The sequence below is a fragment of the Cheilinus undulatus genome, linkage group 11 (genome assembly GCF_018320785.1).
Source record: "Cheilinus undulatus linkage group 11, ASM1832078v1, whole genome shotgun sequence".
Taxonomy (NCBI): domain Eukaryota; kingdom Metazoa; phylum Chordata; class Actinopteri; order Labriformes; family Labridae; genus Cheilinus; species Cheilinus undulatus.
The window spans coordinates 39939714-39957890 of record NC_054875.1 but is presented as its reverse complement, the minus strand read 5'-3'; the positions used below and the strand labels follow the sequence as shown (position 1 = coordinate 39957890).

At 40.3% G+C, this 18177-nt stretch overlaps 1 protein-coding gene across 1 annotated transcript in view; it reads left to right on the top strand.

Moving 5' to 3' along the window:
• Positions 1-18177, top strand: part of LOC121516926 (inactive dipeptidyl peptidase 10) — a 57145-nt gene that overhangs the window by 20797 nt on the left and 18171 nt on the right. The window contains exons 5-13 of the mRNA XM_041798354.1: positions 3228-3299; positions 8582-8634; positions 9237-9318; positions 9799-9919; positions 10757-10911; positions 13240-13337; positions 13515-13638; positions 14030-14071; positions 15557-15661. Coding sequence (XP_041654288.1) covers positions 3228-3299; positions 8582-8634; positions 9237-9318; positions 9799-9919; positions 10757-10911; positions 13240-13337; positions 13515-13638; positions 14030-14071; positions 15557-15661 — 852 coding nt within the window. The remainder of the gene's footprint in view (positions 1-3227; positions 3300-8581; positions 8635-9236; positions 9319-9798; positions 9920-10756; positions 10912-13239; positions 13338-13514; positions 13639-14029; positions 14072-15556; positions 15662-18177) is intronic.

Sequence of the window (18177 nt, the reverse complement as noted above, 5' to 3'; positions counted from 1 at the left end):
CCTCTAATGGGGCTTTCACAAACGCTAAAAGCTCCTGAGAATTTCGCTAAATTTTCAGGGTGAGCTGCGTGAATGAACCCAAACGGTCCAGTTTTTACTGCCTTGTAAATCTAAATGAGCAGATGTGCGAACACAGCTTGAAATATTCAGGAAAACTCACCATGAGCGAACTGCTGGAGATAATGGCGTTCATCACCTCCAACGGCTCGCTCAAATCATGCAACTCATGCAATCATGGTACACGCTGTAAATCTGCTTTCTGCTCCCCTCTGCTTGCAAGTGTGTTTCTATTTCTCATTTTGCTGATACCGTGAATATTTCTATTAGTATTAATATAAAAGCAAAAGCTGTCACGGCAGCAGGACTCCTGCTTTATCTGACAATTCAATGATGTCCTTTTTATGTTATATCTTACCGTCTGAGATCCCTCCGTCAGGGAATATCTCCAGCTGTGAGGTGTAGGGCTTTCCATAACGAAACAGCTAGCCTGTGGGGAAAATCAGCCAGCTAGGAGGGACCAAAAGCCCCCTTCTCTTCATTTATAATGATACACTTAGTATTCCCAGACATTGGCAATAGTTGGGTGGGTCACTCAGGTCTATTAAAAGTCACCCAAGTATACTTGCTGACCCTTTTTTTTTTTTTTTTTTTTTTTTTTTTTTAAGAGAGACATCTGTTGGCACATCTTTCCTGTAAATGCACCAATTATGGTGTTGTGCCTCATGTTAAAAAATAAGCTTCATATGTGGTCATTTCAATATTTTTCTGTAGCTTGTTGCAGCAGAGTTATGTTATTTGTGCATCTTTATACAATATACAGTTGATTACTGCTGGCATGACAGCAGAAAAAAAAAATTAAGCATACAGAAAAGGCAGAGTGGGATGGCCGACTCTTGCCAAGTACAGCTTCAGTCTGTAGGCAACACTGACACTGCTAAAATAATTCTAAAATGTAAAAGAAAGCAAGTAACAGCTAGGGCTGGGCAATTAATCAAAAATTAGATTAAATCGCAATGTCGCCTGCTGCAGTTATCAAATCGCAGAGGGTGCAATATTTCTTTAACCTGAAATTTGTTTAAAAATGCCAGTTTAAAACTTTCTTGCAGCAGCAGAGATGTCATTCATTACTTATTATGTAATCATTCAAGTGTGATTTTTTTAAGAGTAGTCCACAAACAATCCTACTTTCTTCATTTTTGTCCTTTTTTCTTCATATCATATCTAATTTGCAATACGGGGCAAAATCATCACAATGAGATATTTTTTCAGAACTGCTCAGCCCTTGTTTAAGATAATATTGTGTTGATTATGATGTAGAATGTTTTATTGCTTGTGTTAGGTGGAAAATACATAAGATGAGAAACTTAAGGAATAATTGCTTATCAAATCGCAATACTGAGGGAAAAAAATGCAGTTGGATTATTTTCCCAAATCGTTCAGCCCTAGTCACAACTTGTTAGTCAAGCGTTTTATTGTATCAGGAAAATACGGAAAAAATAGCCAGTTGTACTTAAGTGAGTAGTCGGCTGTTTGGCTGACAGCTAGTGGTTTTGGAAAGTCCTGGAGGTGTTTATGTGCACGGCAGTGGTCATTCTGACAGCTATGCTTAAATAGTCATAGTGTTCAGCATAAAGAGTTAGTCTGTTCTTTGATTTTTATTGTAGGCCTATAAGTCAAGTTTAGTTGACAAAAGACTAAAAAAAACCATTTTAGTTTATTTTTAGTCCCAAAAAAGTGATTGAAATTTAGTAAAATTTTTTGGTCAAAGCATTTACTCTCTTCACCTAAATCTGGTCCCAAATCATACTTGTGTATTCTTTGCACCCTTCAAATCCTGGGATCACTGCTTTCTACAGCTGAAATGCAGAGGAGCTACAGGTTCATGGTGTTTTAATGGAAAAATATAGATTTTGAATGTCTGACAAAACCAAATTATATTTTAGTCTAATTTTAGACTCCCAGTTTTTTTCATCAAAGATCTATTCTTAGCTAGTCTAAGTCTAGTCTTTCTCCCTAAAGGGAGGGTAACAAGGGATAACAAGTTCGGTCCTAGTATTGATCCCTGAGGAACTCCAAGGCTCCAAAATTTACAAAAAGGACATGCAGGTTGTATGTCTATTGAAAAATTTACTAAAATGTTCAGAGTTGCATTTGTAGAAATGAATGAAAGTGACAAACAGTATTCCTTGAGCCTGGGTTAAAAGGGAGAACAAGTTTGGTCCTAGAACTGATCCCTGAGGAACTCCAAAGCTCCAAAATTTAAGGTGGCTTTCACACTAGCAGCATGGTCCCAGATCTCAGTGCACTTGAGCCCAAAGTCCAATTCTTTTTGGTCAGTGTGAATACAAACAAACCACGCCTGGGCACTGTGTCTATGCCCACTTGGGGAGGTGGTTTGGAGCACGTTTCAAGTGGACTCTGGCACGGTTCAGATGAGATGTGAATGTAACCGCGTCCATATATGGGACAGAGTGTGGTATCAGCTTTATGATGTCATTGTAGAAATTTAACTTCTTTCCACGGCATGGCAGTTTGATCACATTTCCTTAACAGATACGGTCTGTTATGAATCACTTTACGTATGAACATAAGTTGGAGTCAGTAAGATGAAATGCAAAGGTATAAAAGTCTCCTGTCACCTCAAGAAAACAATGTATCCGTGCAGCGCAACATTGCTGGCATTTTAAAAAGTGATTTTAAAAACATCTATGGAGGCAGGATTGACATTTTTGGGGATTAATAAGAAAACAATCTTCTCAGGTCGTGCCATGGTAGCCTCTTCTTCTTTCTCCTATTTGGCAGGTTTGTAAACCAGCTACATGCATGCCACCACCTGCTGTTGAGACTGAGTTCATATGCAAGTGGGCCCAGGCACAGATCGATGTTGCTAGTGTGAAAGTAAGCTAGGAGAGCGAAAGGGGAGGAATCAAGCTGCTGTGTGGTTCGAAACAATCAAGCCTAATGTGAAAGCACCCTAAAAGGCAGTCAGGAAGTACTTTTTTGAGACGTTTATGAGAAGTTTCAGGATTGCATTTGTGAAAAGAGTCAGACTAACAATGTTTTCTTATGGGAGAGTGAACAAGATAGAATACATGTGGGCCTAGAATTGCCCCCTGAGGAACTCCAAAGCGCCAAAATATACAAGAAAAGACATTCAAGTGTTACATCTTGAGAGCAAACTGAAGTTGCTGATGTTAACCTAAATTTCTCCTTTGTCTTCCCTCCAGGACCTGACCTCTACTAAATTCCAAGTCTCTGCAGACAGGAAGTTTGTCCTCTTGGCGTACAACATTCGACCGGTAAGTTTTCACTTAATGCCAGGCTGACTCACAGCGATTCCAGAAATAACTGCTTTTTACCATTTAACACCCAGGGCCATTAATTACCCCCAAATATCAAAGACAAGCTGTTGCAGCTCGCATATCTCCATGTCTGGAAGCGCTGCGAAAACAACAGCGACATGCATCCTAATCAGAGCCTAAAAGAAAGAGCACGAGGAGGTTGAGGAGATGAGGTGTGCTGATTCTGCACTACTGCAGCAGGCTTTAGCTCCGTAACACCGCCCGCCGAATGGCTGCGATAACATATGGGGAGTTGAATATTTAAACCGGCTGATGGCTGAAGGTGCAGGGGGTTGAGGAAAGCTTAGAGTGAGTGATCAGTGTGAAGTGGCTCGCTGGGGGGAAGGCGAGAAATCAAGGAGATGAAGGGCTAAAGTTGGAGCTGCAGTAATGAAATCACCCTGCTACTTCAGCGAGGAATTTTAATGAGGAGCTGACGAGAATCACAATTGCAGGTGGTTTCGGATAAGAGTAGGGGTAGATGTAGAACATATCTTTTTCTGCTTTAGTTAAACAGCCTCCAGTCCCCCTGCATCCTCTCTGTAAATACCCCCACCTTTAATAAATAGTTGAGTCGCTCTCAAAGGGCAGGCAAGTTGTGTAATGTGCAAGTAATCTGCAGGGTTAGAAAACAGAATTCGGAGGAAATGAAAACCCTCAGCACATTTTCACCCACATTTTTATTAAAAATACAAAGCACATTTAGCTGTTTTTCTGCGCCCTTTCTTCTGAGCTCCCCTTAGAGATCTGCGTTTGCTCTAATGACTGCGAATCATATAATATATGTGTGTAGGGGGGGAACGAATGAGCCTGTTGCTGTGCTACAGCGTGCACCACAAACATAGAGCATCCCTTGTAAATGAATTATTGAACAGTTAACATACGTTCAATCAGTTTTCATAGATCTCCATAGAGAAGTGGCTCAGATCTTTGCCCAATTTGTGCGCTTGTTGCCATGTCATTTGCATACTTTCTTTGATGTCAGCAGGAATTGTCTCGTCTAATCTGTATGCTCAGTGTGCATTCACGCTCGAAGAAATCAGAGACAGTGGGCAGGCAACCTGGAATCATTTGTTTGTTTGGAAATGGAAACGTGTGAGCGATGGTTTTGCATGCAGTAGAGGGGGGCATTCCTCCATTCTCCCCCTTTTTCTATCTCTCCTCTCCCGCCTCATCTTTCCCTACTCTCACTCACTTTCTTCTGTCTATCTCTGGGGGGATTTGTGCTGACTGAAGCAGTTTGCGCCAGGCTCCAGCTTTGCTGTTTTGGAAGAGGAGCGGGGCGCGCTGCTGAGAGTGGCAGAGAAAACAGAGAGAGCAGTAAGGGGGGAAAGCAACTTGCGATTGGAGGAGAAGGAGAGAGAAATGGGTTATGCACCATTTGCCCTTAGATACAATGCCCAGTTTGAAATCAATCAGAGTGGTTATCAAAGGATGACAGAGACGTTGGAGGGAGAAAGCTGCAGTAGAAAGAACAGGATGAGCAGGGCTGTGTGTAGAAAGTTAAAAGGCTTCCCTGGATCCTGTATTAGCTCTGCAGGCTTTAGGGACATTTTTGCGCCTGGTGGGGGAGAATAAATGGATTTTGATAAGAGGGTATACAGAATTGAGTTAGGGATTTGGCCACATCGGAACAAGAGAAAGCAGATTTCCTACGGGGGGGAATGTCTTCACTCAAAGCCTGTTTGAATTAAAAAGGTTTGAGTGCAAGAAGAGCAAAAGTGGAGGAATTTTTTTCAAAAGAATGATGGCGAGAGGTTTTAGATGCGATGGAGGTTTCTGAGATTGATGAGCACAAGCAAAGAGACTAAAAACTGCCGAGACAGTGCAGTTTAGAGACAAATAAAGTGACAAGAGAGTCGTGTCTGCACTCTGCAGCAAACACTGCTATCAAAGCAATGCATTGTGGGGCTGCTCAGGAATGTGAGGAAGGAAAGGATGCTATTATCTCTGCATTGTGCTATCCTCGCAGTGTACATTAGATATCAATATCACGCAAAGGTTCTTGTAATCTCTTTACGCTTCCTTTGTTAGCGCCTCTCTTGAGTTTAATCCCTCCATTCCTCCTCCTTCTGTTTGGGAGATTGGGGACGGGGGGTGGGTAGTAAAGGGGAGAGCGATCTGGAAGATTTATGATATGTTACTGGCAGTCACATTAGAATTCACTCTGCCGCTCCAAGACAGATGCCCTCACTCTGTGTGTCTGTTTATCACACAGACGCACAATAACCCACAGCATCCGCCGCCAGCGTCATAATGTTAAATCATGAGCAGAATCTACGGCGTCCTTAACAAATCATAAACAGCTGATTGAACATGGACCCGGGCCCATGCTGCCCCCTTTGGTCCTGGAGAGTGATACTCCCTTTAAGTCAAGATCTGTCGACTATCCATCAGCTCAGCCTCAGCCCTCCCCGCTTTACTTTTCCCTCAACTATTGAACCGATCCATCCCTTCCTCCAGTCGTTACACGGCCCTTTCCCTGTATACACCCTGCTGCCCCTCATGCTCAGACTTTACTCCGCAATCAGATTTCAATTTCACTGAGATAGCCTCAGGATTTATTTTCTCTCCTTTATTTCCTCAGCTTCACTCCATCCATATGTTTTCTGACAACAGACAAACAACACAGAGGAGAAATCCAATTTCACTGCTAAGTGTGCTGTATAGAGGATGTGACATTTAATTTCTTTAGGGACTTGTTTTCCAAGAGGCTCTGGCTTTCAGAGGTCAGTGGGAAAATAGCCTGCTTCCAACCTTTTACTTGAGGAAAAAAAGAGGATGAAAAAAATCAATATATTACCTAGAATTCATCAGGTAATGTTGTGATCAATTACATTTAACGCTCACATGCACACACTTACATCGATCACGGTTGCGTCGTCTTCTTCTTCATGTTAATTTAATTAATCTTTGAGCTGCTGATGCTCATGTCAGGGTTGTGACACAGTTGCCAGCACAAAGAAACCATTGGAAGGCTTATTAGCTTTAATGATGCTATTTAATCAGACTCCTAGTCTCTGTTTCTTTCATACATCATGTCTTATATTTGGTATCTTTTCTCTGTCTTAAGCGGCTCCTAAGGGAGCAAAATTTCTGTTTTCAGATAAAATCTAAATAATGATGTAATATGGAGGAAATTCCTGCAAGAGGTTTAATCACTCAAATAAATGAAATGTATTTATAAGCTTTGATCTTGTCACTGCAAATAGAGCAATGTAAAACAGAGTCGTCTGACTATTATCTTATGTGAAGAAAAATAATACTTAAGCGTTTTTGGCAAAATAATAACTTTAATTAGTTATATACAAAAATAAATCTTTTTGCCACTTTGTGCCAGAAGAAAAGCTGTTTTAATTCTAACAGCTGCTCAGGAAATGAGTCTAATTTTGCCAAAAATGCAGCATTTGTATTAGAAAGTACACTCCAGTGCTTAAGCAGAGGTGGAAAAACAGTGACAGATTTACTTAAGTAAATTTGGCCTTTAAATCTACTCAAGTAAAAGTGAAAAATACTCCATATACAAAGTACTGAGTAGCTACTGGGGTGTTGTACAGTAAAATATGACCTTTCCTTACTGGCAAGAACAATGAGAGAATAGATCAGGTTGTTCAGATAGTTAAACTACACTTTTGAAGTGTTAAATATTTCACCATTTGACGGAGCTGCAGTTTTGAATATCTGTGGTCATGCAGGTCTGACAAAAACAGAGCAGAGAGTCAACCTCATAGCAAGGTAATGCTTAAAGGTCACACATTTTGCCCTTTTGAGACAAGTTTATATTGGTCTCAGTGGTCCCCAAAACATGCCTGTGAAGTCTGTTGCTGAAAAAACACTCCAGTATTAGATTTTTTTTTGTCTAAAAACCCCTCTGTTTAAGCCCTGCTCAGAACGAACCGTTTTCTGTGTCTGTGGCTTTAAATGTTAATGAGCTGTCTGACCCCGCCCCTGGCCACGCCCCTCTAAGGGGGTGGATGTGGCACTCCTGATGTTACAGTGCATTTAGTGGATGCTTTATCTACAGTTAAGCACCTTGCCCAAGGGCCCAAACTGGACATGGATTATACACTGACTGGAAACTAGACCATCAATCTCCCAGACCAAAGTCAACAGGGTAACCCACTGAGCTATCCAGCATCTCAGCCTACAGCTGAGAGGAGGATGAGGAGAGGAGGGTGAAACTTTCCTCCAAGCAGGGAGGGCCAACATAACTGGGGGCGGTGCTAACTCCCCACATGATGTCATTAGGGGAAAATCTGAGAAAGGCTTGTTTCAGCATACATTTTCTGAAAGGTGGGGGGGGGGGGGGGGTGTTCTGAATCTTGGGGGGATTGTGGACAGGCCAGGGGCACATACTGTTCGAAAAACGTGAAAAGTGATTTTTGCATAATATGTCCCCTTTAAGGAAGTCACAGGCAGGATCTCTGACTCAGTCAATAATTTCACTTAGGGTGCAAATGTGTCATGATTTTGAATTTGATCTCATGTTTTCGCCTTTAACACTCACAAGTTTAAATTTTATGTCATATTTCATCTTTTAAATTCACAGTTGTGAGTTTTGTCTTATATTTTGATCTTTTACATTCATGATTTTGACTTTCAGTCTCATATTTCTGCCTTATACGTTATTTTTTCTATTCTATCTTTCTTTTAATTTTGTGTTTTGACCTTTTGAATTATTAAGTTTGCCTTTTTACTTTAGATTTTAAGCTTTTTAACATAACATTTTGACTTTTTTACATCTGAAAATCCTTTATCGTCGGAGCTAAGTTGATTTTTACTTCCCATAATCCATCACTGGTGAAAATGAGGTTCACAGTTTATGGTTAAATGTTGACATTGTTCGGCCCTCAGGTTAGACCTAAATCCAGATTCTGGCCCCGGCTGGGATTGAGTTTGACAGCCCTGCAGTTTAGTAGCAGTTTTCATTAAAAATAAGTGAATAAAAACAGAAGTTTTCCAGTTTACAGTACCATTGTAACACATTACATGACACCAATAGGGAATTCCATGTCAACTACAGTATTTGCTCATGTAATTTTTCGCGTAAAATTAAAGGATGCAAAGACAACTTTTCTGTTCTTATTGCTTAATTGTAAAGTTGACCTCCTTCCTAACCTTTGCTTATCTTACATTCACTTTTCCTTATACATGTTTGAGCATGTGTGAGCACTTAAATATGTGTGTTGTCATCTAAGTGCGACACACCTGTGTTGCATGATATCCTCTACCTCTTTCAGGTGTTCTCTCAGTCCTTCACAGCCTCCTATGCTATCCACGATGTGGCTAATGGGTAGGTGGAATCATGAATGCTAATGCATGGGCTGCACTGGGCATGAGCGTTACCGATGCAAGCAGACCGGCAGGTTGAAAAACCAGAGTGTGTCCCATTGAATCAGAGCCGCCATGTTTCTGTCAGACATGCATTCATTCGTCAGTGTGCTCGCCAGGTTCCATATCCAAATGTAAGGTTTGAACCGTCTGTTAGTTTCCAATGCCTGAGATTCATATACAGCATTATATCAGTGGACAAACTCTGGTAGCAGCTGTGGATGAGTCCTGGTACTTCTGAGGAATAGGTATGAAAAGGAGTTCAAGGGCACCTGCAGTATTGATCGTTGCCTGAGAATGCCTAGGAGGGAAATGTTTGCCTGTCCTGAGGAAAAAAAGACATAAGCGTGGTTACAAATATGGATCAGAAACTTTGCACTCTTGCATGAACAAACTTTGTTCTTTGTTTCGTTTTCCCTCCATGCATCTTGCTCTTTTGTCCTCACGGTACAGCATCTCTCGAGCAAAGCTCGAGGCCGGGGCATGGACGGACCTCAGAGGGCTTTAAACAGGACGCTGGCCCGTAATGGGGGGCTTATGTCTGAGTGTTTGTGTGTTTTCCAGGGATCTGCTGGAGCTTAACCCTCCGGAGAGCGAGAAGGCAGAGCTACAATATGCCTCCTGGGGTCCTCAGGGGAACCAGCTGGTAAGCCCGGCTCTAATTTACCTGATCAATGAGACGACGTCTGCATCAAACATTCTCTTTAATCTGATAAGAAGATTTTCTGCACCTCAGTTCTGTATGAACAGAGCCTTCATTTGATGTAACTCCAGTAATGATAACATCAGTGTATCACATCTTTGTCATTATGAGATGAACTCCAGCATAGAGGTTATTGCAGTGCCTATGTTGTTATAATGAGTTTGTTCTACAATCATAATTTAATTCATCTACCTTCACTGTAATGTAATTGGCCTCTGCTGCTATGTCGGTGCTCATCTGCAGCATATTAACTGGATGGTAAGGATGTACTGGCTCTCTCTTGGTGTGTATGTATGCAGGCCGATGATTCATTCAGTCTTGGACGGCATCCGACGCTCGATTCAGGCGGCCAGCGATGAAGCCAGCAGAAGCTCTGTGTTTGATAATGGATTAGCATTGTCTGTGTGTGCTTTCTCATGCCAGGCCTATGTGTCTGACGGAGATATCTACTACCAGCCAAGTGTGACCAGTAAACCTCTGCGTCTCACAACCACTGACCCGGAGCAGAGTGTGGTGAATGGGATCTCTGACTGGACTTATGAAGGTACTCTTAAATACAAAGAAAGTTTTCACACTTGCAATACTGAGAGAAAAAGAGCAAAAACTGACAGGAATAATCCCAATATATTCGTTGCCTTCTTTCTGCATATTTGTCACTCTTAAATGTTTCAGATAATCAAACAAATTTTAGTACAAGACAAAAATAACCTGAGTAAATACAAAATAAAGTTTTTAAATGATTATTTCATTCATTAAGTCAGGGGTGTCCAAACATTTTCCACTGAGTGAGGACTGCATATGAAAATATAGGATAGTATAATTAGTAAAGACTGATCTTATGATGGTTAAGACATGCTTAGTGATTTTGTATGCTTAAATGGCTACTTAATGGCTGATAAGGCAAATAGCCAGTTATTTTAAGGATCTCAGGGAGGCCAGTCAGATTTCAGGGGGCCCTGGTTGCCCTGGCTACTGCTGGCTCTGCCTCTAAAACACCACTGGTACTGCTATAAGCCTTTGTAATCCATCAGGGCATTATAAATCGAAAATATTGTTATTATTTTGGTTGCATATATGTTTTCCATTTACAGTGTTGTCTTCATTTAGTCACAAAAAAACTCAAAACTATAAATTATCCTTGTCAAAATGTTTGTTTACAGAATTAACATGGTAGCACTGCCTTGTGATGACACCAAGACATACAACACAGTCAAGCACAAGCTTCATGTTCAAATGTGCAACATATTTAATTCAATGTTTAGAATTTGCTGGCCGACACCCCTGCATTAAGGGAAGGGATAATCTGAAAGTGTTGAAAATATGCCATGAGGCAAATACTTTTGACAGCACTGTAAATCACTAACGCTTTCTTTTTAAACAGAGGAAGTGCTGCTGACATATGCAGCCCATTGGTGGTCGATGGATGGAGCCCGGTTAGCGTACCTCACCATCAACAACTCTGCCACACCTGTGATGGAAATACCTCGCTTCCTGGGTGGTCTCTACCCGTCCAATGTCGTCTTTCCCTACCCCAAGGTAGATACTGATTCAGACAAGTTGGAAGCCACATGCTCTGTGAGGCTGCTCTTAGGAAAAGTGGTATTTTTAGCTGAAGACTAACCTGTTTTATTTCACAGTGACAGTGCTGAAATTACCCTGCATTCTGCTGATGTTTAACACATTCTCTGTGAAATTTTTACTTGCTTATGTGCAGTCATTATGAAAGTGACATTGAAAATCAATTACAGCTAAGGATGTTGGGTATGGTATTGGTACTAAGAGCGGAGACTTTTACTCCCTGTTGAGTTTGTTTGCAGTCACGACACCCCAATGATGCCCAAATATCAAATGGAGGCAGGAAATGAAGAACAGACATTTTATCTGTCCGCTGAGCAGTCTGAGAGTTTTAAAGTGAAATGAGACATTAAGGAGCAGTGGTGGACTTTAACATCACTGTGGCTGCAGGGAGACATTGCAGTGGCTTATCTATGGTGTGCTGAAAAGGACAATAAAGCATGCAATTCATAACAGTTTTAACAGAAATAATGCCCTAGTAATAATGGACCTTAATTGATCACAATTAATGCTGACAGCCATAATATAAATGTAAGGCTAGTTTAATTTTCATCATGAGGACTTTCACTTGCATGCTGTCTGGTTTTGACATTACTGCTAAGACTTTCATTCCTAATGGGGCTCTAATGATGCTCTTACAACATTTAATGGTTCTCCTATTGCTGTAGTGAATTTTGCTGAGTTCTTATTTTCAATATCAATTGAGGCAGTGATTTGAAACTGGTGTGTCGGGGCCCAAAAGTGGCCTCAGAGCTGTTTTCAGGTGGTCGTGAATATTCGCTGGAGAAAACTTGTGTAAGGAAGCCCTGATGGTAAAGGGACTTGAGCTTTTATGATGCTTTTCTAGTCGTATGACTTCTCAAAGTGCTTTTAACAACTCGCTCCACATGAAGGTGAAGGCTGATATGGAGGGCACACATCAGTAACTAATCCATACGATCCATACACATTCACATGCCACTTACACAGCAGTGGGAGCGATATGAGGTTAAGTGTTTTACCCCAGGTCACTTTGACATGTGACTACAGGAGCTGGGGATCGAACCCTTGACCTTGGAGGAGAAGGTGTCGGAGCTGAGAAAGGGGCCTACAATTGTAACATTTACAGGTGCATCTTAAAAAATAAGAATATCATGATTTTTTCCCCTGTGATTTCAAGAAGTGAAACTTCCATTCATCTCATACGAAATGAAATATTTCATGATGTTTTTTTGCTCACATTAATCAAAAATCCTCTACCTCATAGTTTTAGAACATTACATAACACCAGTCCGAAAAAAGGATTTAGGACAGCAATGTTGACCTTCTGGAAAATTAAGCTCAGTACTTTGTTTGAGCGTCTTTTGCACAAATTACTGCATCTATACAAGGTGGCATGGCCAATCAGTCCGTAGCACTGCTGGGGTGTTACGAATCCCAGGTTGCTCTGATAACAGCCTTCAGCTCGTCTGTGTTGTTGAGTCTAGTGTCTCTTATCTTCTTCTAGACATTTCTCCAGAGGTTCTCTATGGGGTCCAGATCAGAATCAATGACAGTAATACCATAGTCAGCAAACCAGTTTCTGGTGGTTTGGGCTTCACTGTGAGTAGATGCCATGTCCATCTAAGAAAGGAAGTCAGTATCTCCATAAAGCTGCTCAGCAGATGGATGCATGAAGGTCTCTAAATCTCCTGGTAGATGGCTGACAGTGTTGACTCTGGACTTGATAAAGCACAGTGGACCAACAGCAGCAGATGACATGGCATCTGAATATTAAGACTGAAAACACTGGACTTCAAGCACCTGGGATTCTTCACCTCTCAGATCTTCATCCAGACTCTGGGACTATGATTTCCAAATGAAATTCAAAATTTATTTTCATTGGAAAACAGGACATTGGACCAATGAGCAACAGTCCAGTTCTTTATCTCTTTAGCCCAGGTAGGACGCTTATGACACTGCCTGTGGTTCAGGATTGGCTCGACCCTAGGAACACGACACTTGTAGCCCATAACCGGACACGTCTGTGTTTAGTGGCTTTTTGGTACTTTATTAACATACTCCAAAAACAAACACTATCCGTCACATTTCTCTCTAACAGTCTGCAGAAAATACGCATACAACTGTCAACAATATAACTGGCTAGAAATTGAAGATGCAGTGGGGTCTTAAATAAGTCAAGATGGTCTTGAAAAAGGTCTTGAAATGAAGTCAGATTTTCTGAGTTGGGCCAAAAAGATCGGCCCAAACTGAAATCCTACATGCCTTTTTTTTCTTTTCCTCCCCCTCCTGTTTCTCCTCTCCTCCCAGGCTGGTTCGAGTATCCCATCAGTTAGTCTATTTGTGGTGAATCTGTATGGTCCAGCTCACACTCTGGAAATGATTCCTCCTGACTCCCTCAGGGCCAGGTACAACATCTTTGTGAATTCAAAATCAGAAAAAAAATCCTCCAAGACTTGAGACACCATCTGTCAGAAATGATTACACTTGTCAAAATTACTCTCCTCTCCTCCCTTTTTTTCTCATCCCTTTGCACCACTTTTCAATCCTCTCCCCTTGTATCATTTTCTGCATCGCCTCTTCAGAGACAGCTACATCTCCATGGTGACTTGGATCAGCAGCACTCGCCTCGCTGTACGTTGGCTGAATCGTGCCCAGAACCAATCAGTGCTGTGCGTGTGCGAGGCCACCACAGGGGCATGCTCCGAGGTGAGTGGTCATCAGTCGTTCCACATTAGTAATTCAAACGGCCCACTCTGCAGTATTCAGCTTTAATGGAATTTTTGCCACTTTTACTCTGTGTTGGCCGTTCAGATTGATTTCTTTAAGCTTTCAGATGTCTACAAGCTGGATTAATATTTAAGGTCATTTCCTGCATGAGTAGAATTTTCAGTGATGTACTGCAGTGTTTTATTGCTTGTTCTCTTCTGGTAAGCCTTGAGATTTCACTTGCCAAATGACATTTTTTTTTATTGTGGCTTTTTTTTTTTTATAATTTATGGAAAAATGAGGTTTAATTAAGCTCCTATTTAAATCAGCTTTAGATGGCAATGTAAATGATTAATTCTTGTCTCCATATTGTGTGATTCTCCATCAATAGAAACACAAAATGGCCATGGACATAATGCAGAACCAACGACAGGTATGTACCCATCATGTTTCATGAATCTATTTATGTATTCATGAACCTGTTTATAATGTAAATCTGCGCATACAACCCCAAATTCAAAAAATTGGGGCACTGTGTGAAATGTAAGTAGAAACAGGATGCAATGATTTGCAAAACCCGCATAAATTTTTATTAAGAACAGAGCCTTAACATTCCACATCACAACTTGGCCACAAGACTTCCTGTTCCTTTTTCTTCAGAAAAACAAAACAAACTGAGCCAAAAAGCATGTATACAGCACAATTATATTTATATATATATATATATACATATATATATATATATTTTTTTTTTTTTTTAATAAATAAATAAATACATAAGATAAAAAAATAAATATATTAATAAATAAACAAAAAAGAACAATAATAAAACACAGTAATAATAATAATGAAGAACTTTCTTCAAAACAGGGAGGGCCAACCAAACCAGGGGGCATTGCCAACTCCCCACATGACATCATGAGGGGAAAATATGAGAACGGCTTGTTTCATGCCATAATATGTGACCTTTAAAAGTAAAGGGGATGCTCGGCGCACCGGTAGTCGAGTGGTTAAGGCGCACGCCATATACGCAGGCGACCCGGGTTCGAATCCGGCCCGTGGCACTATTTCCTGCATGTCTCTCCCCGCTCTCCTCCCTGTTTCCGACTCTATCCACTGTCCTATCTAATAAAGGCCAAAAATAAATCTTAAAAAAAAAAAAAAAGTAAAGGGGATGCTACTCAATGGTAAACATGGCCCTGTCCATACTTTTTTGAGATGTGTTGCTGACATCAAATTCAATCTCAGCTAATGTTTTTCCTGAAATAGTAAAATGCCTCAGTTTCAACATGTCACATGTTGTTTTTTTGTTATATTGTAAATAAAATATGGGTTTAGGGGTTTTGAAAATCATTGCATCCTGTTTTTATTTACTTTCTTCCCTCATTCTCTCTCCCCATATTTCCTGTCTCTTCAGATGTCCTTTCCTAAGGCTAATTTCCCCTCCAAAAAACACTGAATCACTAATTTAGGTAGACCTACTTATAAATATTATGTTCCCTTTTTTCCAGATTTGTTCTGCTTAATAATACCAGGAGTAAATATTACAAACTGTACCTTTACATAAGACTCCAGCAGAATCACCTCACTTGAATGCTTGAAAATAAAACACAAACTACCATTTTTTGCACCTTTCTTTTCTGAGTTATGCTGTGCTCTTCTAATTTACATTTAATCAATTCAGAGAATTTCTAAAACCATGGGGAAGAGGAGATTTGGCCCTGTCATTCTCGATTCCTGTCAACTTTGCAGTAATGTGCAGAGATAAAAAATCTTTCCAAGACAACCAGGTTATATCATTGTAGTTATTTTAATTAGACAGAACACAGATGAGAGAGGTTCTCTTTTGACATTTTTAATTTTCTTGACTCCTATTCATGCCAAGTTTCTGTTTTTTTTTCTCACTTTTCTTCGACAGGATGTGCCGTTGTTTTCAGCAGACAGCGCTGTGTTTTATACAATCCTACCAGCCAAACAGGGCGCTCGAGGGGAGTTCCATCACATTGCCAGTCTCTCAGCCCAGGTCAGTTAACTTTTACTCCTCTCGTATCATCCTCCAACAACTCCACACAAACTTGTTCATTAACATTTCAACAGGGAGGTTCCATTAAACCAAACTGTTACAGATCTCAGCAGTGCAGAGCCTTGAAATCATCCTCCTCTGTCACTACTGCAGCAATTTGTTTTCATTTGTTTTCTCCCAAAATACTGAAGCACCACTTTTGTCTGAGGAGTTATGTGACTCATTAATACTTTAATGGTGGTTTGCCCTTTACATAATTGAGGGAATTTAGTTTATTACATTTCCGTTTAGCAATTTATTCATCCTCAGTGGAGCAATTAAAAATGTTTTATGTTTTTTTTTATAGAAACCGTCTATGCAGAAGAGAATGTCAATGAAGTTTCTGTTTTTCTCAGCTTTTATAAAAGAATTAAACCAACTTGGCTTCAAAGAGAGCTTTTGTTCCTTTGTGCTCATACAAAATATTAGTGGCATTATAATTTTTTTGTCTTTTGTCTCACTAACTTCAATTCCAATGTCAAAATAAATTCTAATTTAAAAAAACACTTTTCTGTGTTCTCTCTGGATTAATTATTGTCTTTGTTTGGCTTGACTTTGTTAAAAAAAACAACAACAATTTAATGTAGCTTTTCATAAAAAAAAAAAAAATCATTTTTAATGTCAAAGTGAAAACAGATTTCTACAGTAATGTCAAAAAAAAGAAAAATGTTAGGTAAAACAAATGAATGCATAAATATTGACCACCTTTAAAGTGACTGACTTAATTCAACAGATGTGCATTTGGTGCTGGTATACTAGAACAGGGGTGTCCTAACTTGTCCTCTGAGGGCCACATGCAGAAATATGTAAGAATGGTGAGGCCACTTTCATTTTCCTAACCTTGAGAATATTTAAGTAAGTAAGACTAATCCAGCGTAAGTTTATACATGCTTAGTGATTGAATACACCTCAATGGGGTCACCATTCCTCTGGAGGTATTGGGTGGATAAAAGAAACAAGGTCCTCAGGGACTTATATGAAGGGGGCACACTTAAGTCCTTTGATTGCTTAAAGACACAGTTTCAATTCTGGAAATATTTACAACTCAGACATCTATTACTCCACACGTTTGGGTCCATTGTAACACAGCTCCATACTTTAAGCTTCCTATCATGAATAATAGGGATTTTGGCGAAGGACATGAAGCCTCTATTATGCAATGCTTATGAAATCATTAGATAAGGGCAGATCAACATTAAGATCAACCTTGGAGGCCAACCTCAATGTAAAATATTCAGAGGAGGAATGGAACAGGATTCTATGCAACCTTAAAAAGATGTCCGGGAACTTAAAACCAGACTTGTTCAGTTTGAGATTTTGAACAGAGTGTATTGGACTCCATCAAGGCTGTATAGAGTGAAATTAGTACAAACCCCAGAGTGCTGGAGATGCAACAACGAACAAGTTACATTAACTCATATGTTATGGAGTTGCCCTAAGATTCAGGACTTTTGGTCCTACATCCACAGAAATCTAGTGCATATAATTAAGTACAACATGCCCTTTTGTCCAAGTTTGTTTATTCTTGGGCCCCAATACCCCTTGGAGAACTCCCTCCCCCTGAGGCAGAATGGGTGCAAACTGCACTGATGCCGGGGCGTAAGCTAATTGTGTCGGAATGGAAGACTCCCTCTGCCTCTTTTGTTCCCTTTTGTCTATCTAAGCCTATTTTTTATTTTCCAGATTTTTTGATGTATATATTTTCTTTCTTTTATTTTATGTACAAGTACTAAATAATTGATAAAATAATTGTACTTGATGTCCCAAAAATTCAATAAAATGTTCATCATAAAAAAAGAAGACACCTCAATGGCTTGTTAATGGCTGACAAGGCAAATAGACAGTCATTTTCAGGATTTGGGGGAGCCAATCAGATTTCAGGAGGCCTTGTTCAGCCCTGGCTACAATTAGCTCCACCCCTCATATGCTATTGGCGCTGCCATTTGCAGCAGTAATCTATCAGGACTGTATTAATCAAAATATCCTCTTGTCAAAATGTTTGTCTACAGAACCAACATGGTAGCACGGCCTAGTGCTGAAACAGTGTTCCTGGCTACCATTACACCATGAAGACAAAAGAACACTCCAAGTAACTCAGAGACAACCTTATTGAAAAAAGTATAAGTCAGGGGATGGATGCCATATTCCTTCCATCAAAAGATGAAAGGAGTATGGCACGTGTAAATCTGCATAGATCTGGGCGTCCTCCCAAACTGAGTGACCATGCAAGAAGGAGACTAGTGAGAGAGGCCACCATGACACCTATGACTATTCTGAAAGAGTTACAAGCTTCAGCAGCTGAGATGGGATACTATCTGCATACAACTCTTGCTGTGGTTCTTTACCAGTCCAAGCTTTATGGGAGAGTGGCAAAGAGATAGCCACTATTGAAGAAAACTCATTAAATCTTAGCTACAGTTCGCCAAAAGACATGTGGGAGACGCCATAGTCAAGTGAAAGACAGTTCTTTGGTCTGA